General features: G+C 56.1%; 1 protein-coding gene and 1 long non-coding RNA gene across 4 annotated transcripts; one reads left to right on the forward strand and one right to left on the reverse strand.

Annotated features, from left to right (window-relative positions):
- The first annotated feature begins 383 nt into the window (after positions 1-383).
- On the forward strand, positions 384-23345 carry GLB1L (galactosidase beta 1 like). Of its 3 annotated transcripts, XM_038421701.2 has the most exons (16): positions 384-530; positions 1081-1253; positions 1916-2066; positions 3325-3385; positions 3742-3836; positions 16869-17049; positions 17828-17886; positions 18244-18365; positions 19184-19224; positions 20343-20461; positions 20818-20892; positions 20969-21058; positions 21237-21350; positions 21738-21869; positions 22130-22345; positions 22612-23345. In XM_038421701.2, exons 1-16 carry the CDS (start codon positions 477-479, stop codon positions 22837-22839), a joined length of 1911 nt encoding a protein of 636 aa, XP_038277629.1. In that variant the 5' UTR covers positions 384-476; the 3' UTR covers positions 22840-23345. The 3 variants fall into 3 exon arrangements, with proteins under 3 accessions (XP_038277629.1, XP_043360696.1, XP_038277636.1); XM_043504761.1 differs by lacking the exon at positions 20818-20892; XM_038421708.2 differs by lacking the exon at positions 1081-1253 and having other exon boundaries at positions 441-530.
- Positions 3883-14738, reverse strand: LOC122457999. Its single transcript, XR_006277813.1, has 3 exons — positions 14469-14738; positions 5330-5332; positions 3883-3893 (listed from the first exon to the last, which is right to left on the reverse strand). It is a non-coding gene; the product is annotated as an uncharacterized LOC122457999 (long non-coding RNA).
- Positions 23346-23417: the final 72 nt, after the last annotated feature.

Here is a 23417-nt window from a genome sequence, read left to right on the forward strand (position 1 = left end):
GCGAACGGACCCTTCCTGCCGCCAATGGCTGGTTCACAGGGCTCCGGGTAGGACGGACCCCCGGCCACGGGAGGACCATCGCCCGGTTCCAATCGATTCATTGCCCCGGGGCACTGAGAGCGGGGCCGGGCACTGGGGTCCTCCTGTCTGCTTTTGTCAGCAAGTCGTTTCTAAGGGAGGCGAAACGTGGGGTCCGCAAGACTCATCCGCCTCCTGCCAGGGGGCCAGGGTCTGGCCCGGCTGGCACCGAGGGGGGCTGCTGTGGGGGTCGCTGGGGTCCAGGCTCTTGGGGCTGCGATGCTGGGGCCGTGCGCCGCACAGAGCCCAGGACGGGGCGGGTTCGGGGGGCTCCCTATGCCCCGTGGGGCTGGTGACCCTGGGAAGGCGCCTGTCTAGGGCCTGGAGGGGGCCGGGAGCTGCCGAGGCCGGTCATGTGACGGCTCCTGCTTCGTTCCCAGCTGCTGGGAGCCGTGACCATGGGGCCCGGGCGCCGCCTCCTGCTGCTGGCCGCGGCGCTCCTGCAGCTGGAGGTGAGTCGGGCCGGGCCGAGCCGAGCCGAGCCGGGCCGGGCCGGGCCGAGAGCCCCGGGGCGGGGCGCTGGCGCTGGCGCTGGCGCTGGCTCCCCTTTGACAGAGCAGCTAAAAATCCTGAGACCCGAGCCTGGGTCTGTCTCCCCGCTCCCCCCCCCCTGCGGCTGTCGCGCCCCCCCGCCCCCCTTGGGGCTCGGCCCCGCCCCCGCTGGGGGGTCCTTGGGGGCTCCAGGACTCGGAGCACTCCGCGCCCCCTGCCACTCGGCCCCCAACCCGCCCGAGCTGGGGGGAGAGCAGCAGCCCTGGAGCCACAGTGTGGGGCGGGGGGTGACCCATGGCCATCGCCCTGATCTGGCATCTGGCTGCGCCCCACAGACTATCCTGCCAGGCGTCGCGGAGAGCAGCCCCCCCTTCCCCCCGCACCCCCCCCAGCCATGGGGCAGCAGGAGACGTCTGCACCTTCCCTTCGATCCTCCCATCCAGGGCACCCCCCACGGTAACACCAGCACCCCGGTAGCGCAGCGTGTGCTCACAGCCCCCGTGGGGCCAGGCCTGCGCCGGCGCCCGCTCCTTCCAGGTGGATTACACCCACAACTGCTTCCGCAAGGACGGCGCCCCCTTCCGCTACGTCTCGGGCAGCGTCCACTACGCCCGCATCCTGCGCCCCGCCTGGCGCGACCGGCTCTGGAAGATGTACATGAGCGGCCTCAACGCCGTGCAGGTGTAGGTGACCCACGCGGGCCGACGGGGCTCCCACGGGGAGGGCTGCCCCCAGGGCCGGGCCTGCCAGGGCCACTCGCCCGCAGGGCATCATGCACACGGTCTCTCCAGGTCACGGCTCTCGCCCTGGGGTCCCCGGATCCTGCCCCAAAACCGGAGCCTCGTGTGGGGCCGATGTGATCTCCGGTCCCTGAGTCTGGGGCTTTGAGCCCAGTCCCGCCCCTGCACCGTCCGGCAGAGCAGCCGTGGCGCCTTGCGGCTGGTGACAGTGGCTCTGCGCTGGCTGGTGTGATGGCCAGGCCGGCTCACAGGAGACACGTGTCCCCCCCAGTGCGGCCAGTCGGCCCTCTGGCATCCGAAGAGTTAATGCACCGATAACTGGGTCAGGGCCCTCGGTCCTGTGCCACGCCCGGGACCCACATGTGTCCTTAGGGGTCTCCCTGCCATGCTGCGGTGCTTGGCCTTCTGCCATGGGCCGAGCCGCCCCCGCCCGAGGGCGAGCAGACCCCAGTGGTTGTGCCACCCCACCCTGAGAGCAAACACACCCCAGCGGCTATGCCCCCCCCCGAGGACGAGCAGACCCCAGTGGTTGTGCCAACCCCCCCACCGAGGGCGAGCAGACCCCGGCAGCCGCTCCCCTCACTGATCCTGACTCTCTTCCCCAGCTACGTCCCCTGGAATTACCACGAGCCACGGCCCGGGGTCTATGACTTCTCCGGGGACCGAGACCTGGGCAGCTTCCTGGACCTGACGGCAGAGCTGGGCCTCCTGGTGATCCTGCGGCCCGGGCCCTACATCTGCGCCGAGTGGGAGATGGTGAGGGCTGGGCAGGGGCTGCTCCGCCCTGAGTCTGACCCCAGCCCCGTCTGTCCGGCCCAGCCCCCAGCCCCCCACCCCGGTCCAGCCTGGCCCAGCCTCCCGCCCCATCCGGCCCAGCCCCCAGCCCCCCACCCCGGTCCGGCCCGGCCCAGCCTCCCGCCCCACCCCGGTCCGGCCCGGCCCAGCCTCCCGCCCCATCTGGCCCAACCGCCCGCCCCACCCCAGCCCGGCCCAGCCTCCCAACCCATCCAGCCCAGCCCCCACCCCGGTCTGGCCCAGCCCCCAGCCCCCCACCCCTGTTCGGCCCAGCCTCCCACCCCACCCTGGCCCAGCCCCCAGCCCCCCACCCCGGTCCAGCCCCCAGCCCCCCACCCCGGTCCAGCCCAGCCTCCCAACCCATCCGGCCCAGCCCCCACCCCGGTCCGGCCCGGCCCAGCCTCCCAACCCATCCAGCCCAGCCCCCCACCCCTGTCCGGCCCAGCCTCCCACCCCATCCTGGTCCGGCCCAGACCCCTCCCCCCAATCCGGCCCAGCCCCCAGCGCCCCACCCCGGTCCGGCCCAGACCCCAGCCCCCCACCCCTGTTCGGCCCAGCCTCCCACCCCACCCTGGCCCAGCCCCCAGCCCCCCACCCCGGTCCAGCCCAGCCTCCCAACCCATCCGGCCCAGCCCCCACCCCGGTCCGGCCCGGCCCAGCCTCCCAACCCATCCAGCCCAGCCCCCCACCCCTGTCCGGCCCAGCCTCCCACCCCATCCTGGTCCGGCCCAGACCCCTCCCCCCAATCCGGCCCAGCCCCCAGCGCCCCACCCCGGTCCGGCCCAGACCCCTGCTTGAGCTGAATTCAGGCCAATGGGGGGAAGCTCATCACAGGGACACCTCGGAGACCCGCAGGGGCCGACCAGCAAATGTCTGGGAGCAGAGAATACGCGGCATAGATACCAGACAGGGTAGCTGGAGCCAGGGACATCAGAGCAACCCCTTCCATCTGTGTGCTGCACAAGTGCCCCACACATGGCTCTGCTATTCCCTGCCCTGGGCTCCCCCCCACATCTCTGCTGGTGCCCCTCACTCCCGACCCGCAGCCCCCTGCTAGCTCAGCCCCCTGCTAGCTCTGCTGCTGCCCGTGAATTCTGACCCCTTTGTGGTGGGTCTGTGACGCAAGCCACTGAGACCTTCCTGCACCTTCCCCTTGACCCAGAACCGCCATGTGTCTGGGGACTGACGAGTCTCTTTCTCCTCCGGGCTGTTTCTCTAGGGTGGCCTCCCTGCCTGGCTGTTGTGGAAACCAGACATTGTCCTTCGCTCCTCTGACCCAGGTAAGGGGAGTCCCTCGGGGACCAGCCCACCGGGCTCCTGCGCTCAGCCACGCAGGGCCACTTAGTTGGTGCCAGGAGGCTGTGGGGCTCTGGCATTTACCTGCTAGGCCTCTCCCCATCCTTGGAGCCCCGAATGCAGAGCAGCTGGGCTCCTTCTCTTCCCTCTCCCTCTCCCTCCCACTGGAGACAGGGGTCAGCTTCTCACCCCTGAGCAAGCCAGGAAAGGCTAGCAGGCTCTGCCAGTGCCCTGTGCCCTCCCCACAAACCACAGTGGGTTCCTGGCTCTCACACGAACCCTGCACCTGCCAGTGCAGTTAGAGATGGGGGCTGAGCCCAGTTGCTGTCTCCACTCCCAGATTACCTGCAGGCCGTGGATTCCTGGCTGGATGTCCTGCTGCCCAGGATCAAGCCCCGGTTGTACCAGAACGGAGGGAACATCATCAGCATCCAGGTGGGGTGGGGTGGGGTGGGGTGGGGGGCTCAGGGTCCCTTCCCTGGCTCACTGCTTCTTTCCAAGCCTATCCCAGCACCCCCGAGCCCTCTGTGCTGTCCCCCCCGGAGTCCCCTACCCCATAACCCTCCCACTAGAGTCTCCTACCCCTGCAACCCCCATTTCCCTGGAGCCCCCTCTTCCCATAACTCCTGTCCCCCACAGAGCTCCCTGACACGCCCCTGTAACCCTCACCCCAAAGAGCCCCCTGACCCAGTTGTTACCCGCACAAAATTCTCTGTTACTTGCACTCTCTAGGACATCCCACCTCTACCTAGTTCCTAGGGCTCAAGGTGTAATCCAGTTGATTTTAGCACCCCAACCCTTTCCCAGTTCCTAGGGCTTCCGGCGAAAGGCACCTAACTTTACCCTTCTAGGGGCTCCAGGCTCTACTCCAGGCTCAGAGCAAACATCCATTCCCTGTGGACTCAGGGCTTAATCTTTTGTGCGTTTACGGGGTCTTTTACCAGTGAAAGAGTCTCACACAGTAATAGCCTCTTAACCTCTATTTATTAACAGTCACCAAAACAGACTGCACACACTACACATACAATGCCCACCACTCCCAATAAGATAGATGAACTTTTCTTGATGGCCAGTCAGGATCAGGTCCATCTGGGGGACTCCAGTTTCTGCCTGGTGTCAATGGCAGAGTTTTGAGGTCTGGCAGCTCTGGGGCTCTGTCCTGGAGTTGTTTCCCAAGAACTTCCTTTTGGACCCCAGTTTATATAGTGAAACTTGAGACTTGCGTAGCTGTACCTTAACCAATCATTTTACTAAAATTTTACTAACCAAGCCTAACATTGTAACAAAATTCTCTAACCAGTCCTACCTCACTACCTTAATTAATTTACAAGTAGTAAAATTAATTATGTAACAGACAGAAAGAATCAAAGAACCAGAGACAATAGGGAAGTGGGGACCATACAGATAAAACAAGAAATGAGGATTTCACAACCCAACTATTGAGAAGTGGTTTCTTGCCAGACAGGACACTGTCAAACTAAGTTTTCTTTAACCAGCTTAAGATCTGTTTCTTTATCCGGTGATGGTGAGTGCTATTCGGACAGGGTCTCCTTATCAGCCCGATACTACATTGTTTTAATGTAATTAGATGGAATGTGAGACTGTGACTTCCTGCTTCTCTGCTAACAGCTGCTGCTCTCCTAATATGGCTGCAGACAAAGGCCTCAGGCCTCACAATATGGCTACAGGAAAAGGCCTGATCCTTACAGTCCCTTTCTTAATGACGCTTTTACCAAAGCTGCTGTTATTATCCCAGGAGTCTGACATTGCAGGCCAGGCTCCTGTGTTCTTCCAACAGTTCTCCTCCTCCAGCAAGCCAAAGCTACTATGCTCACTAATAAAGCCAATTGGATTCCAATGATCACCACAATGGGGTGAACCATAGAATATCAGGGTTGGAAGGGACCTCAGGAGGTATCTAGTCCAACCCCCTGCTCAAAGCAGGGCCAACCCCAACTAAATCATCCCAGCCAGGGCTTTGTCAAGCCAGACCTTAAAAACCTCTAAGGAATGAGATTCCACCACTTCCCTAGGTAACCCATTCCAGTGCTTCACGACCCTCCTAGTAAAATAGTGTTTCCTACTATCCAACCTAGACCTCCCCCCTGCAACTTGAGACCATTACTCCTTGTTCTGTCATGATATTTAGCATACCAGCAAACCATGATATTTAGCATACCAGTTGCACAAGGCGACCACCCTAGTTCCCCACCAGGAGTGATGTCCTGCATCTGCAATAGTTTTCAGTACATATGTGATTTCTGTATTATCATGTTCTATATCAATACATATTATTCTCCTGTCTGTGCAATACATTGTAAATGCGAATGTAACACAGGATGGATTAACAATTTTCTTATGGTCATATTCATGCCTGAGGTTACAGGCGTTACAATTGTGGTTTAAACTTCAAGTAGTTCACAGTCCATACTGGTACGTAGTATTCAAAGTCACAATTTTTAACCTTTGTAATGTTACAAAAACATCTCTTAACTAAATAAGTCAAAAAATACAATTCATTATTGTCTACTACTGCCATTGGACAATGACTTCTAACACAAACACATCCCCTTCCTGCATATACAACAGCTGGCTTTTGTTCGGTGAATATATCAGACATACAGCTTGGGTTCCTTTGTCTTTAACATAGAAACATCCATCTCTTTCTTAAAAAGAAAAGGAGTACTTGTGGCACCTTAGAGACTAACAAATTTATTTGAGCATAAGCTTTCGTGAGCTACAGCTCACTTCATCGGATGCATTTGGTGGAAAAAGGTGCAACCGATGAAGTGAGCTGTAGCTCACGAAAGCTTATGCTCAAATAAATGTGTTAGTCTCTAAGGTGCCACAAGTACTCCTTTTCTTTTTTGCGAATACGGACTAACACGGCTGCTACTCTGAAACCATCTCTTTCTTGTAAATTTTGATCCTCACACACATATCCCAGATTTTCATGGGCTACTCGCTGAAACATGTCAATGGTTTTCCGCTGATGGATTTCTTTATATGCTCAGGGATGATGATTTTTTGTTAGTCGGGTTCCCACAGGTACCACTGGATATATACCAGTAGTGAGAGGGGTGTAGAGTTACTATATGTGCTCATAGAACCATTTGATCTTTATTTAGGGTAAAATTCACCAATTTCCATCATGCCATTAATTGACTCTCCCCTTCTGTAACATTTTCCCATAACAACTTTTTTGTTTCCAAAGGCAAATTTCCTTGTATGACTTCCCGGATTATTTGAATGACCAATTGCTGACTTATTTCCTGGGTCCGTGTACAGGCTAATGCTAAGGACACATTTTCTTGTACTGAGTCCATAGTCCCTGCCAACAATAACAAATTCTTTTCACCTTGCTGTTGCCACGCTGGCAGTATTTTAGAAAATAATTGTTGCCCCATTCCTCTAGGTTAGTAGCATCCAGTACTCCAACTCCTAATCCAGTTCCACCCAAAGCAGTTTCCAGTATACCCCTTGGGAGCCTAGGCTACCCACCCCTCCTGGCTGCCAGGCAGATCCAATAACCTTCAGTGGTTCACACTGAGGTAATGTTGGGGCAGTTCTACCTTCACTGGGCCTTTATAGTACTGCCCCTTATACTAATCATGGAAGGTGTGGCAATGGCCTTCCTTCCCACTTTGTACAACACCTAGGTGCATTCAGCTAGGCTTGCATGCTGGAAGTTGATTAAGGCTTGCCAGTTATTACTCATTTTCACTTGCCAATTTATTACTGACCCCACCCCTTGCCGTGACCGCTCCCTGGGCTCCAGTTCTCCGGCTCCTTGAGCCCCCCAGTACTCCAGTGGTGGGGCTGGGGCCACGCGCTGTCTGCCTCCCCCGCTGGGGGTTTATATGCCACCCGTGCTGATTTTCCCTCTTTTTTTGCCCCCGGTAACCAGTGGTTTCATATACTTTTCTTTCCCTTGGTAATTTCACTTTGAGCTTAAAATTTTTTATGTTCATCCTTCCATTCCCACCAACAGATAAACCTTGTGTCCCAGGAATATTCTGCCTTTAAACGTGCCTTTACGACCTGTGGATGTTTCCCTGTTAACCTCTGCCTTTGACCTCTGCCATTCTGCAATATTGGTTTCTGGGAATACAGTTAAAATGCTTATTAATCCTTTTCTGCCTAATGCAGTATTTAAAAAAAAAACAAAAACACAAAACACAATACACAACAATGCAAGCACAAGACAAACACCACAACACAAAATATAAAAACACAAATCACAATATCTGTTGTGACAGTAGATCCACGGTATTCTGGGTTGCTCTTCAGCTGGTAGCAGCTTTTCCTGAAGTTCTGAAAGACAAAGAGAACATTTTTCTACCGCCTTTGGGGGGGCAGCAGATTATTGCTTAAAATATCCCTTCCTTTTACAAATCTCCTTGCTGAGTGCAGGCAAAACAGAGGAATTACCCCCACACTCTTTCCTTTGGTTTTGTTCTATAGGCAGGCCAGGATTTAATGGCTTCTACCTTTTAAGGGTGAATTATCTCACTGTTCAGTCATTAAATTCATGAGGTGGTTTACCTCAGTTTCCCTTTCCATACAGCAAACCAAGTTTATTGTTTTTTTGTTAGGTTGCTTTTTTGCTGTGCTAAGCTTTAAGTTTATTCCCAGGTAATAGCTGAGAAGCATCATTATCATAATGCTTTTTTCTTTCTTTTAAAAAAAAAAAAAAATGAGGTGTGTTTCCAATTACCATTTCTAGCAGACTTAAAAGTTTTTTCCCCAAAAAATCATATACATTGTTACAGGGTTACTATTAACATTACATTTATCCCAGTGTTTAATATTAACAATAACATTTGCATCAAATGTATTACAAGTGGGCATTTAAAGATATCTTGTTATACCATGCCTCTTACTTAGACAATTTGTCAGTGAGACCAGTGTGTTCAATGTCCTTTTGAATTTTTGCATAGGCTTTAATTTAATTATATCCTTGGGATTTAGGGGAATTACACGATAGGGGGATCATGCATGTCAGCAGACTCCTTTTGTATCTGTCTTTATATTTCAGCACTGCACACACACACACACACACACACACACACACAAAAAAAAAAATTCTACTTAGGGTTAACCTGTCCCTCTTATTCTCGGGCTTGACTCCTTTTTCCTTCCTTCCTTTCCGAAGGGTCATAATTTGAGCCTTTTGGTTTCAGGTAGTTTGTTTGCTGACCAGGTATGTCCTTTATCTGTGGCTCCTTTGTGCTGCCATTTATGGGCAGTTCTCTCCTTCCTCTATCAGTTAGGTAATTTGCATCAACACAGACGCTTTCTGGCTTGCTTTTGGATCCAAAGCCATCAGCAGCTCAGAGACTCTGTCTTAAAAGAGACAATTAACTTCCACCAGAATTTTGATTACTTTCCACTTTCAACTCTGCTTCCAAAACAAACACAGTGATCTGAAAAAGAAAACTGTCAAGGCTGATTCCACACTCTGGCACTTTGAGTGCAGAAGTGGGGTCCTGCAAGGATTCTAAAAATTAATACTTGCAGCTCCTGGCTTGTATTAACTCCCAAGGTTACAGCTTCTCTCTGGCCTTGGCTTGGTAAATGCTGCCACCACCCAAATGCAAAAAAACCCCTTTGAACCCAGGAAGGAGCACTTGGGAATTCCTCCCTATGGGGTACCCTCAAGCCCTTTCACCCCCCTCCAGGGAAGAGCTGAGAAAGAAAACAAAGGAAATTAGCTGTGGCTATCAGCTAATCAAACAGCATAGGCACAAACCTCTTAGGACACCAAAAATCCAACACAGTTCTTAAAAAGGTAAATTTTATTAGAAACCAAAAGGAAAAAAAAAACACATCTGGAACTTAGGCTTTTTGCTAGATCTTAAAAGAAACAATTACAAAAATTAAGCACCCAAAATAACTTTCTTGGGGGTTCACCTTAAAGGTTACAAGCAAACTAACGCTTCTGGGGTTAGCACAGAGGAGATCCACAAGCCAAAATAATAAAAAAAACCAAAACCTAATCACGGCTATTTAAACATGCCCAGTCCAATAATTTCTTCTACGTATGGAAGATGCATTTTTATACCTGGTTCAAGCCTTACACAGCATTCCTGCTGCCCTCTGTTCCCCTCTTTCCCAGAGAGACAACACACAGATCAAGGAAAGATTTCCCCTGCCCCATTTAAAAAAGTTCTAGCCCTCCCATTGGCTCTTTTGGTCAGGTGCTCTCTCCTTTTCCTTTACCTGGGGAACTTTGTGAACACTTTACAGGTAAAGCAAGCAGAGAACAGCCACCAAGAGGGACTTTTTAGCTAACTGGCTGGCTGGGTGTCCATAAGAGGAAGCTATCCCCCTCCTTCACAACAACCTATTGTGGCTCCTTTTGGAGCCCTAATAGGATTTTAATTAAGTAGCATGTTTTGTTTGTATTTCTTTTACCCCTTCTACAATATACACTGCACATGTCTTGGGAAAAATGCACATTCCTTCCATAGTTTAACTTCTATAACATTAGCCATATCAATTTTTACATATGGTGTAACTGTTTCTTTTGAGCTCCCAGAGTTTGTGTACACTTATCACAGTGACAGTCTGATTACGCAGAGCCACCTTATCAGTGTTTCTAACATTGCTTCTTTGTGCACCTCACCTCTGCTGTTGCTCCAGAGGGCATTGTCTTTTTGTTAACAAAAAAAGGTTACAGAATCTCTCTCCATTCTCCTGGTTCTAGCTGCCCCTTACGACAGCCACAACTTTGGTCTATAAAAAAATATTGAACTTTATAAAGCATTGAGGTATCTTAAGGGTTAAATGCTAACCCTTCCAATTCAGCAGTCTCTCGTTGGAGTCTGTGTCTGAAGTTTTTTTGTTGAAGAATAGCCACTCTCAGGTCTGTAATCGATTGACCAGAGAGATTGAAGTGTTCTCCAACTGGTTTTTGAATGTTATAATTCTTGACATCTGATTTGTGTCCATTTATTCTTTTACGTAGAGACTGTCCAGTTTGGCCAATGTACATGGCAGAGGGGCATTGCTGGCACATGATGGCATATATCACATTGGTAGATGCGCAGTGAACGAGCCTCTGATAGTGTGGCTGATGTGATTAGGCCCTATGATGGTATCCCCTGAATAGATATGTGGACAGAGTTGGCAACGGGCTTTGTTGCAAGGATAGGTTCCTGGGTTAGTGGTTCTGTTGTGTGGTGTGTGGTTGCTGGTGAGTATTTGCTTCAGGTTGGGGGGCTGTCTGTAAGCAAGGACTGGCCTGTCTCCCAAGATCTGTGAGAGTGATGGGTTGTCCTTCAGGATGGGTTGTAGATCCTTGATGATGTGTTGGAGAGGTTTCAGTTGGGGGCTGAAGGTGACGGCTAGTGGCGTTCTGTTATTTTCTTTGTTGGGCCTGTCCTGTAGTAGGTGACTTCTGGGTACTCTTCTGGCTCTGTCAATCTGTTTCTTCACTTCAGCAGGTGGGAATTGTAGTTGTAAGAATGCTTGATAGAGATCTTGTAGGTATTTGTCTGTCTGAGGGGTTGGAGCAAATGCGGTTATATTGTAGAGCTTGATTGTAGACAATGGATCATGTGGTATGATCTTGGTGAAAGCTGGAGGCATGTAGGTAGGAATAGCGGTCAGTAGGTTTCCGGTATAGGGTGGTGTTTATGTGACCATTGCTTATTAGCACCGTAGTGTCCAGGAAGTGGATCTCTTGTGTGGACTGGTCCAGGCTGAGGTTGATGGTGGGATGGAAATTGTTGAAATCATGGTGGAATTCCTCAAGAGCTTCTTTTCCGTGGGTCCAGATGATGAAGATGTCATCAATGTAGCGCAAGTAGAGTAGGGGCATTAGGGGACGAGAGCTGAGGAAGCGTTGTTCTAAGTCGGCCATAAAAATGTTGGCATACAGTGGGGCCATGCGGGTACCCATCGCAGTGCCGCTGATTTGAAGGTATACATTGTCACCAAATGTGAAATAGTTATGGGTGAGGACAAAGTCACAAAGTTCAGCCACCAGGTTAGCCGTGACAGTATCGGGGATACTGTTCCTGACGGCTTGTAGTCCATCTTTGTGTGGAATGTTGGTGTAGAGGCTTCTACATCCATAGTGGCCAGGATGGTGTTTTTAGGAAGATCACCAATGGACTGTAGTTTCCTCAGGAAGTCAGTGGTGTCTCGAAGATAGCTGGGAGTGCTGGTAGCATAGGGCCTGAGGAGGGAGTCTACATAGCCAGACAATCCTGCTGTCAGGGTGCCAATACCTGAGATGATGGGGCGTCCAGGATTTCCAGGTTTATGGATCTTGGGTAGCAGATAGAATACTCCAGGTCGGGGTTCTAGGGGTGTGTCTGTGCGGATTTGTTCTTGTGCTTTTTCAGGGAGTTTCTTGAGCAAATGCTGTAGTTTCTTTTGGTAACTCTCAGTAGGATCAGAGGGTAATGGCTTGTAGAAAGTGGTGTTGGAGAGCTGCCTAGTAGCCTCTTGTTCATATTCCGACCTATTCATGATGACGACAGCACCTCCTTTGTCAGCCTTTATGATTATGATGTCAGAGTTGTTTCTGAGGCTGTGGATGGCATTGTGTTCTGCACGGCTGAGGTTATGGGGCAAGTGATGCTGCTTTTCCTCAATTTCAGCCCGTGCACGTCAGTGGAAGCACTCTATGTAGAAGTCCAGTCTGTTGCTTCGACCTTCAGGAGGAGTCCACCCAGAATCCTTCTTTTTGTAGTGTTGGTAGGAAGGCCTAATCACATCAGCCACACTATCAGAGGCTCGTTCACCTGCACATCTACCAATGTGATATATGCCATCATGTGCCAGCAATGCCCCTCTGCCATGTACATTGGTCAAACTGGACAGTCTCTATGTAAAAGAATAAATGGACACAAATCAGATGTCAAGAATTATAACTTTCAAAACTTTCAAAAACCAGTTGGAGAACACTTCAATCTCTCTGGTCACTCGATTACAGACCTGAGAGCGGCTATTCTTCAACAAAAAAACTTCAAAAACAGACTACAACGAGAGACTGCTGAATTGGAATTAATTTGCAAACTGGATACAATTAACTTAGGCTTGAATAGAGACTGGGAGTGGATGGGTCATTACACAAAGTAAAACTATTTCCCCATGTTATTTCTCCCCCCACCCCTCCCCCCCACTGTTCCTCAGACATTCTTGTCAACTGCTGGAAATGGCCCACCTTGATTATCACCACAAAAGGTTTTCTTCATCCCCCCCTCCACCTGCTGGTAATAACTCATCTTAAGTGATCACTCTCCCTACAGTGTGTATGATAAAACCCATTGTTTCATGTTCTCTGTGTGTGTATATAAATCTCCCCACTGTATTTTCCACTGAATGCATCTGATGAAATGAGCTGTAGCTCACAAAAGCTTATGCTCAAATAAGTTTGTTAGTCTTTAAGGTGCCACAAGTACTCCTTTTCTTTTTGCAAACTGGATACAATTAACTTAGGCTTGAATAGAGACTGGGAGTGGATGGGTCATTACACAAAGTAAAACTATTTCCCCATGTTTATTCCCCCACTCCACCCCTCACTGTTCCTCAGATGTTCTTGTCAACTGCTGGAAATGGCCCACCTTGATTATCACCACAAAAGGTCCCCTTCCCCCCCTCCCCGCTGGTAATAGCTCACCTTAAGTGATCCCTCTTGTTACAGTGTGTATGGTAACACACATTGTTTAATCTTCTCTATGTATGGTGACAAAGCTCTGTCCTTGCCTCCGTGGATCCCACCTTTCCTGACGGTTTCGCTAGCCTCAGCGGCTCACTGTGACCCTCCACATAACCCTTCTTTCTCTAGAGACCAGGGTCACAGTCTACTGAGCCATTTTCATCATAAGCCAATGAGGGAGGTGAGAAGTTATCCTTCCTTGCACAGTCTCTGTTGTCTCCCAATCTCTGGGATTAATCAGGGGGCAAAGGTGGGGTGGGGGGAAGCCCAGGCCCACCCTCTACTCCAGGCTCCAGCCCAGGGACCCTAATAGTAGCAGCTATGGTAGCTGATCTTTTAAAAACATGAAATGTACAATTCCCTGGGCTACTTCCCCCACAGCAGCCCTCACTTCCTCAAGCTCCACTTCACCCTTACCTCAGGGCCTCCTTCCTTGTACCTGATATGGTGTGTACTACTCAGCCTCTCCAACCACGCAACTTCCTCCCACAGCTCCTGACATGCACCCACCTGACTGGCTGGGAGGCTTTTAACTAGTTTCAGCCAGCCCCTGATTGGCTTCAGGTGTCCCAATCAACCTAGCCTTCTCCCTGCCTTCTGGAAAGTTCTTAATTGGCCCCAGGTGTCTTAATTGACCTGGAGCAGCTGCCATTTCACTTATCCTGGTACCAGGGATTTGTTTAGCCTGGAGCTAATATATCTATCTCCCACTACTTTTCTATAGCCATCTGGCCTTGCCCCGTCACGGTATATAAATCTCCCCACTGTATTTTCCACTGAATGCATCCAATGAAGGGAGCTGTAGCTCACGAAAGCTTATGCTCTAATAAATTTGTTAGTCTCTAAGGTGCCACAAGTACTCCTTTTCTTTCTGTAACACTTTCCCATCTTTCAACTGTTCAGTTCCCTCCAGCCTCTGCATAGATTCATAGATTCATAGATACTAAGGTCAGAAGGGACCATTCTGATCATCTAGTCCGACCTCCTGCACAGCGCAGGCCACAGAATCTCACCCACCCACTCCTATGAAAAACCTCACCCATGTCTGAGCTATTGAAGTCCTTAAATCATGGTTCAAAGACTTCAAGGAGCAGAGAAGCCTCCCTCAAGTCAACCATGCCCCATGCTACAGAGGAAGGCGAAAAACCTCCAGGGCCTCTCCAATCTGCCCTGGAGGAAAATTCCTTCCCGACCCCAAATATGGCAATCAGCTAAATCCTGAGCATATGGGCAAGATTCACCAGCCAGAATTAACATAGTTAATAGCATAGTTAACTTCTCACTCTCTGTCCTTAAATCACTTGTTTATCTCCCAAAATGACACCTTCATCAACTCAGTTTTCACCATTCCAAGTATTGTCCCAGGGATCTGAAGTCCCCATGCCTGGACTTACTTACTCCTTCCACTATGCCCCTCAGGGCTCCTAACCTGTTTTCCAGTCTCTTTATCTGTTGCCTGCCTGCTTGACTGGGCCTGATTCTGCTTTCCTTGCTGAACTGCCCCTTCCCATGGGCACAGGCTTTGTCCCACTATCATTTAGCAAGGAGGGTGGGCTCCTCAACTAGACCCCACTCCTCCTGGTCCCTTTTCTTTGTTCTCTTTCTCTCTTGTTGCTCTGGGGGGGTCATTCTGCCAGGTAGGTAGCGACCCTTTCTGACAGCAGGCACAGGTACTCTGCTATCATTTACCATGTTAGAATCTTATCAGTTCGGCCCAAAAGACTTTAGGCTGCCCGCATTCTCCACCAGATTTGTTACCTACACAAAATTCTCTGTTACTCACACACTCTAGGACATCCCACCTCTGCCTAGTTCCTAGGGCTCAAGGCATAACCCGGTTGATTTAGACACCCCCACCCTTTCCCAGTTCCTAGTGTTCGAGGCGAAAGGCACTTAACTTTACTCCTCAATGGGCTCTGGGCTCTATCCCTCCGGGCAAACACCCATATCCTGTGGACACTGGGGTTAATCCTTTGTGGGTTTACAGGATCTCTTACCGATGAAAGAGCCTCACACAGTAATATCTTTAACCTCTATTTATTAACAATCACAAAAACAGAATTCACATGCTACACATACAGTGCTCACCACTCCCAATAAGACAGATGAACTTTTCTTGATGGCCAGTCAGGATCAGATCATCGGACTCCAGTTTCTGCCCAGTGTCATTGGCAGAGTGTTGAGGTCTGGCAGCTTTGATCGTGGGGCTGTGCCCTGGAGTTGGTTCCCAAGAACTTCCTTTTGGACCCCAGTTTATACAGTGAAACTTGAGTCCTGTTTAGCTGTACCTTAACCAATCATTATACTAAAATTTTACTAACCAATCCTAACGTGTAACAAAATTCTCTAACCAGTCCTATCCCACCACCTTAATTAATTTACACCCAGCCAAATTAATTATACAGCAGACAGAAACAATCAAAGAACCAGACAGAGACCATACAGACAAACAGTAGGGAAGTGGGGACCATAATGACAAAACAATAAAGAAATGAGGATTTCACAACCCCAACTATTGAGAAGTGGTTTCTTGCCAGACAGGATGCTATTGAACTAAGTTTTCTTTAACCAGCTTAAGATCTGTTTCTTTATCTGGTGATAGTGGGGACCATTAGGACATGGTCTTCTACTTAACAGCCGGATATTACATTGTTTTAATGTAATTAGATGGAATGTGAGACTGTGACTTCCTGCTTCTCTGCTAACGGCTGCTGCTCTCCTAATAAAAAGAAAAGCAGTACTTGTGGCACCTTAGAGACTAACAAATTTATTAGAGCATAAGCTTTCGTGAGCTACAGCTCACTTCATCGGATGCATGAAAGCTTATGCTCAAATAAATTTGTTAGTCTCTAAGGTGCCACAAGTACTCCTTTTCTTTTTGCGAATACAGACTAACACGGCTGCTACTCTGCTCTCCTAATATGGCTGCAGACAAAGGCCTCAGGCCTCACAATATGGCTACAAGAAAAGGCCTGATCCTTACACTGTAACCCCCATCGCTCTGGAGCCCCCTGCCCCTGTAACCCTCCCCACCATCACCACCACCAGAGGCTGCGTCTCACTTCAGAGACAAATGCCCCCTCAGTTGTGCTGAGCTGAGCCCTCCAGCTGCAAGTCGCAGTAAATGAGACCCAGAGGCTGGGGCTGTGCAGGAGGAGCCATATGTGGGGGCCACTGAGATGGGGGCATGAACTGGAGCTATTAGCTAAATCTGCCCCTCCCCACATCTGTCCATCTCTGAGACCTGGATTCACCTCTAGGGGGTGGAGGCAGGAACCATCCCCCAGCCATAGGGTGCAAGGGTCACGGGCACTGAGCCCCTCAGAATAAGTGAGGGAGGGACTGAAATAGCAGGAGGGATACAGGGGGCTGTAGGTCAGGATTGAGGGGCACCAGCAGAGCTGGCAGGATGGAGTCCAGGGCTGGGATAGCAGGGGGCTGCGGGTCGGGAGTGAGGGGCACCGGCACAGCTGGGTGTGGGGGGGAGCCCAGGGCTGGGCTAGCAGGGGGCTGCGGGTCGGGAGTGAGGGGCACCGGCAGAGCTGGGGGGAGCCCAGGGCTGGGCTAGCAGGGAGGCCATGGAAGGCCAGGATCTGGGGCAGCAGGCGAAGTGCGTGCGGTGCCCTGGGGCTGGCTGAGCAGCGGCACTCGGGGTTGGAATTGTGGGGCTGAGCGGAGGGGACCCATCCCGTCTCTTGGCTGGGGCCATGCGGGTCACCCCTCCCCCCAGCATGTAGGGGGAGGCAGCCCAGGGTCCCACAGTGCCCCCCCATCACAGCTGCCCGGCCCCGCAGGTGGAGAACGAATACGGGAGCTACCCCACCTGCGACTACGACTACCTGCGTCACCTGCTGGCCGCCTTCCGCGCCCGGCTGGGGCCCGACGTGCTGCTCTTCACCACCGATGGCAACAGCGCCCCCGAGCTGCGCTGCGGCACCCTGCAGGGGCTCTACGCCACCGTGGACTTCGGGCCAGGTGCCCCTGGGCGGGGCTGGGGGCAGGACAGTGGGGGGCTGGCTCGGATGGGGGGCAGGATGGAGTGGGGGCAGGACGGCCGGGGAGCTGGCTCAGACGGGGGCAGGACTGTGGGGGGAGCTGGCTCAGATGGGGGGCAGGATGGAGTGGGGGCAGGACGGTGGGGGGAGCTGGCTTGGATGGGGGCAGGACAGAGTGGGGGAAGGACGGTGGGGGGAGCTGGCTCAGATGGTGGGCAGGACGGAGTGGGGACAGGACGGCGGGGGAGCTGGCTCAGACGGGGGCAGGACGGTGGGGGGAGCTCGCTCGGATGGGGGGCAGGACAGAGTGGGGGCAGGACGGTGGGGGGAGCTGGCTCGGATGGGGGGCAGGACGGAGTGGGGGAAGGACAGCGGGGGGAGCTGGCTCGGATGGGGGGCAGGATGGAGTGGGGGAAGGATGGCGGGGGGAGCTGGCTCGGATGGGGGCAGGACAGAGTGGGGGCAGGACGGTGTGGGGAGCTGGCTCGGATGGGGGGCAGGACGGAGTGGGGGAAGGACGGTGGGGGGGAGCTGGCTCGGATGGTGGGCAGGATGGAGTGGGGGCAGGACGGTGGGGGGAGCTGGCTCGGCTCGGGGGCAGGACGGTGGGGGGAGCTGGCTCAGATGGGGGCAGGACGGCGGGGGGAGCTGGCTCGGATGTGGGGCAGGATGGCTGGGGGCATAAGGGAGGGGGGCTGGCAGACAAGCCCCATGGGGGCCCAGAGCCCTGCACTGACCTGCCCCCTTCTGTCCCCCAGGCCCCAACGTCACGGCTGCGTTTGCCCCTCAGCGACTCTATGAACCCAAGGGGCCTCTGGTGAGCGTGGGCCCCGTGGGCATAGGGGGCGGGTGCTGCCTCAGCCTTTGTGGGTTGTAGGAGTTGGGGGTTGGTTGTGGCAGGAGCTGTGTGCTCAGAAGGGCTCTGGGTCATGGGGTGGTTCTGTGGGGTGTGGGGCATGGGGGGGCTCTGTGGGGCACAGGGGACCTGGGCAGGGGGCTCTGGACTCCCTTGTCTCAGAAGCGACTCCTGCAGGCTCAGTGCTGGGGGGGCACTGCCCGGTGCCTGGAGCGACTCCCTCTGGTGGCTGCTGGGAGCTGCCCCCCCTGGGGAGCTGGGGGCTGGGGGGGCCCTGGCTGGCTGCCGGGGCTGTGGGTAACGGCCTGTCTGCCCCAGGTGAACTCGGAGTACTACACGGGCTGGCTGGACTACTGGGGAGAGCCGCATGCCAGCAGCAGCCCCGCACAGGTGGCTCAGGGTCTCCAGGACATGCTGCAGCTGGGAGCCAACGTCAACATGTGACTGTCCGGCCGCGGGGGGTGGGGGGAGCTGGGCCGGGCCGGGGGGGTGGCCCTGGGCGGGGCAGAGGAACCCCCTGGCCATGGGGCGCCTGCTGCCGGATCCCAGCGGGTACCAGGCCCCCAAGGCCCCGGGGGTTCCTCTGCCCCAGGCTGCCGGGTCCAGCCCCAGGACTGTGTCGTGCTGGAGGGAGGGGGGAAGTGGTGCTGCCAGCGCTGGAGGGCCAAGGCCAGCTGGGGTGCCCCAGGGAGCCCCGTGCAGCCGGTTCCTTTGTCCCTGGTTCCCCATCTCCATGCCACCCCCCAGCACCAAGGGGTCCCCTGGCTGAGCCAGGTGTCAGCCCTGCCATGCAGGTCGGTGCCACAGCCCTGGCACGATTCTGGGCCACGCTGCCCACCCTGCATGGGGACTGGTAGCAAAGGGCCCCAGGGGCTTCCCCTTCCCCGCTCCAGGCAGGAGGCCCCAGTGTAGCCCTGGGTCAGTGCAACCTGTCCTCTCCTTCCTGCCTCCCCTCCCACCTGGGTCTCTCTCGGTCCCTGCCCCCCCTCCTGGGGGTCTCTCTGTCCCACGCACCCAGGGGTCTGGTCCTTTCCCTTGGGCAGTAGCCAGTTTACACGGCTGGCTGCATTTGGTGATTTCCAGCCCATGGTGCTGGCTGGGTCCCTCTTTAGGAACTGGGGGGGTCAGGAAGGAGGGAGGTGAAGGGGCACAGCTGAAGGGAGGGTGGTGGCCCAGCCCTCAGGCCTGTCTGCGGTAGCTGCTGGGGGTTGATGTGGCCGCGCTGGGCGCTGATGGCCCCCTCTGGGTTATCACGTAGGTACATGTTCCAGGGAGGCACCAACTTCGGCTACTGGAGCGGTGAGTCCCCCCACTCCCCCAGCCCCTGGGGAGCAGAGGAGCCAGGGAGGGCACAGAGCTGGTGATGGGTGTCACAGCGTCCCCGGGCGACGCTCTGGAGCTGCTCCCTACGAAGCCAGGCAGGACTCTGGGGGAGTCTCCTCTCTGGGCACAGCCTGTCCCCAGGACACACAGCTCACCCGGCTCCCCTCTTCCTGGGTCTGACCTCGGAGCATCCAGCATCCTCTGCCCCTCCCTGCGCTTCCCACAGCGAGTCCGCCCAGGCGGGGTCCTGGGGGGCCAGAGGGTCCTGCCCCCCAACTCCGCAGTCAGACGCGACTCTCAGCCAGCCGGGAACACAGAAGGTTTATTAGACGACAGGAACATGGTCTAACACAGAGCTTGTAGGTGCAGAGAACAGGACCCCTCAGCTGGGTCCATTTTGGGGGGCAGTGAGCCAGACAACCCCGTCTGCCCTTCACTCCGTGTCCGCACCCAGCCCCAAACTGAAACTCTCCCCAGCCCCCCTCCTCTGGGCTTTGTCCCTTTCCCGGGCCAGGAGGGCACCGGATTCCTTTGTTCTCCAACCCTTTAGCTCTCACCTTGCAGGGGAAGGGCCCAGGCCATCAGTGGCCAGGAGAGTGTCGGCCATTTATGTACCTGGCCCTTTGCTCTGCAACAATTACACCCCCTTATCCCACCCACTAGAGACTTAAATGCCTAGGGGAAACTGAGGCACCCCTACAGTATTCAGAGGAAACATTAAGAACAGTCCCACTTCGTCACAGCGGCTTCCTGGTGCGTCCCTGCAGGGCTGTGGTACCTGGGCATTGGCCCATCCTACTGGGGCCTGGTCCAGCGAGCCCTTTCTCTGCCCATCCCTGGGGTGCTCTCTGCACCTGTGGCCCATGCTGGCACCGGCCCCCATCCTCTAGTAACACGCCAGGCTACAGTCCGTGTAGTTTCCGTGCTGCGGGCCAGGCCCCGTTTCCATGGGGCTCCCAGAGCCCAGCAGCCCCTGGCCCTTGCCCCCGTCTCCCTCGGCTTGCCAGGCTCTGAGCCAGTGGGGGGGCACCGTAGGGCCTAGGAAGGGGCACCGTTGGGGCCCAGCCATGGCTCACTGCGCCTGCCTTGGCCAGGTGCCGACTACAAGGGCCAATACAAGCCAGTCACCACCAGCTACGACTACGATGCGCCGCTCTCGGAGGCCGGCGACCCCACCGAGAAGCTGTTTGCCATCCGGACAGTCATCAGCAAGGTACCGAGCTCAGCAGGCCGGGGGGAACCAGCCCTCGCCTCCGCCGGGCACCTGGCAGAGCCCCGGGCACAGCGCAAAGCCGGTGCTGCTGCCTGTCGGGGGGGCAGGGCGCTGTCCTGCCAGCGCCAGTGGTGCCAGCACCGTCACACCCTGCACTCCACGGGGACAGCTGGGGGCGAGGGCGGCTCGCAGGGCAGAGGGAGGGGGGCGCCCCTGGCACGCACCCTGGGTTGATGACCCAGAGCCCAAAGAGCCAGGCATGGCTCCGGCCCCCTGCCCCACTTCCATGGCATCAGCAGGGGGCACCGTGCCCCTGACCCAGCCTGGCCGGCTCCTAATGGGGGTTTGCTGTTCAGTTCCAGCCCCTACCTGAGGGTCCGATGCCGCCTGCCACCCCCAAGTACGCCTATGGCTCCGTGCCCCTGCGGAAGGTGAGTGAATGCCCTGGGAGCTCCCCCCCTGGCCCCAGGAGGCTCCCACCCACCCTGCCTCTCTCCTCTCTTGCAGCAGGGCGAGGTGCTGGAGCTGCTGGACGTGCTGTGCCCCAGCGGGCCCATCCGGAGCCGGTTCCCCCTCACCTTCGAGGCTATGAAACAGGTGAGGGGGCAGGGGTGGGTACGGGGTCCTGGCGCCAGGCTCCTCGCCTCTGCCAAGGCTCTACCTGGGAAGGAAGGAGCTGGTCCTGCTGCAGCCAGGAGGCTCTGGGGAGGGTTTCCCATGGGCAGCGCCTCGGCCCCCTGCTCCCACGGGGCTCTCACCCTCCACTCTGCTGCAGGCTCACGGCTTCGTCCTCTACCGGACTCGCCTGCCCCGGGACGTCTGGGATCCAGCCCCTCTGAGCTCCCCTCCCAACAGCATCTGCGACCGCGCCTACGTGCTGCTCGATGGGGTGCGTACCGGCCCGCTCCGGGGCCCTGTGCTCTGTGGGGTGATGCCGAGCCCCTCTCTGTGCAGCAGAAGGGGGGTTAGTGCCCATGGGGCAGAGGGGCAGGCAGTGCTGGAGACAGCCTGGGGTGGGGGCCATGCAGGGGTCCCTGCTTCTGGGCACATCTGCGGCGCTTGCTTGTGTGTGAGCCTTTGCCCTGGTCCCCGTCTCCGCTGTGGGGCGGATCTGTAGGGGGTGGGGGGAGGTTTGCTTTGGCGTTCACCCCCCCCCCCCCCCGGGGTATCCATATGGGAGGGAGACCCAGACCAGACCTGGAAGGCCTGGCACCAAGGGGCCTCTGGGGAGGGGAGGCTGGTGCTGACCCAATTCCCCATGCCGGCCTGGCGCCAGGAGTACCAGGGGAAGCTGGAGCGCGACGGGCAGACAACACTGAACCTCACGGGCCAGGCTGGCGCCACGCTGGACCTGCTGGTGGAGAACATGGGCAGGATCAACTTTGGTGTGAACACCAGCGACTTCAAGGTGAGGGGCGGGAGGTGGGCGCGCTGCTGCCAGGTGCCCGCTGGGCCGGGCACCCTCAATACCTGCTGCCCCTGCAGACATAGGGGAGGGGCTGGGCAGGGACGGGGCAGCAGCTGGTGGAGCCGGGGCACGGAGCAGGGCTGGGCAGCCCCCCCAGGCGGAAGCAGCAGGGTTCGCCCTGTGTGGGGAGCCCACGGGTGGAGCCGTCAGTGCCCGGGATGTTGCTCCTCCCCACCGGTCTCCCGTCCCCGTGTTGGCAGGGCCTGCTTCGGAATCTCTCCCTGGACTCGATTCTGCTCAGCGACTGGCTGATTTACCCCCTGGATGTGGACGCAGCCGTGGCACGGGGCTGGCCCCTGCCCACCCCCCAGGCTGAGGGGAGCAGGGCCATGCTGAGGCCAGCTCTCTACACGGGGACCTTCCAGACTCCTGGCATCGCCTGGGACACCTTCGTGAAGTTCCCAGGCTGGAGCAAGGTACCGAGGCAGAGGGAGAACTGGGGGTAAGGGGGCTGGCTGGGGGCCTGGCTGCCATGGCACAGCTGCTCACTCCCCTCTGTCCACTGCTGGGGGGGTCAGGGGAGAGGGCACCGGGCAGGGGTGTGGGGTGGAGGCAGTGGGCAGGCAGGCAGGGTGCGGGGGGACAGTGTGCCGGGCAGCAGTGTGCCAGGCTTAGAATGCCCCCCCAACACACACACACACACACACTCACTCACTCTCAGGCCCTCTCTCTGCCCCTCCAGGGCCAGCTCTGGATAAATGGCTTCAACCTGGGCCGGTACTGGCCGGCATGGGGGCCCCAGCAGACGCTCTTCGTGCCCGGCTCCCTGCTGCGCGCCTCGGCCCCCAACAACATCACCCTGCTGGAACTGGAGGGGGCCCCCTCCAGGCCCTTCCTGCTGTTCCTGGACCGGCCCCTGCTCAACCGGACCGCCAGCCCCGGCGCTGGGGCCAAGCTGCTGACTCCCTAACGCAGCCCCCGTGTCTCCTGGGCCCCAGAGGGCTCGCCCTGGCCCAGCTGCGCGGAGGGCAGGGCCTGGGGGCCCCTTGCAGCCACAGAGGACGGGGACAGCATTGCTCCCAGTGAAATAGCAGGTACTGGCTGGGGCAGGGATGCCCAGAACCTCATCATGGCGCCCCACGGCTGGGCTGGCCCCCAGCGGGCAGAGTCTGTCCCTCCACCAGCAGCAGACCCCGAGTGCCGCCCTTTGGGACAGGCAGGCGTCCAGCCCAGCTGCCTGCAGCAGGACGAGCCGAGGGCCCCCCCGTGCCCCACAAAATGGAGACACAGCGTTCACTGCCTGCGGCTGTGGCTTGCCCTCTGTTGCCCAGTGCGGGGTGCATTGCGGCCACATGCCGGGGGGGGGGGCCGGAGGCAGCGCTACCTGTGGCGCTGGTCTGCCGACTCGCCCCCCCAGGCTGGGTACCAGGGGTTACATTTTATTACCTGCTAAAGCAAAGAAAATCTTGTGCCTTCCCTGCCGTGTCTGGTGTGTTCTGTCACCCTGGCGCCGTGCCCACCCCAGCGTGGTTCACTGCAAACCTCACG

Source organism: Dermochelys coriacea, chromosome 11 (genome assembly GCF_009764565.3).
Source record: "Dermochelys coriacea isolate rDerCor1 chromosome 11, rDerCor1.pri.v4, whole genome shotgun sequence".
Lineage (NCBI taxonomy): Eukaryota > Metazoa > Chordata > Testudines > Dermochelyidae > Dermochelys > Dermochelys coriacea.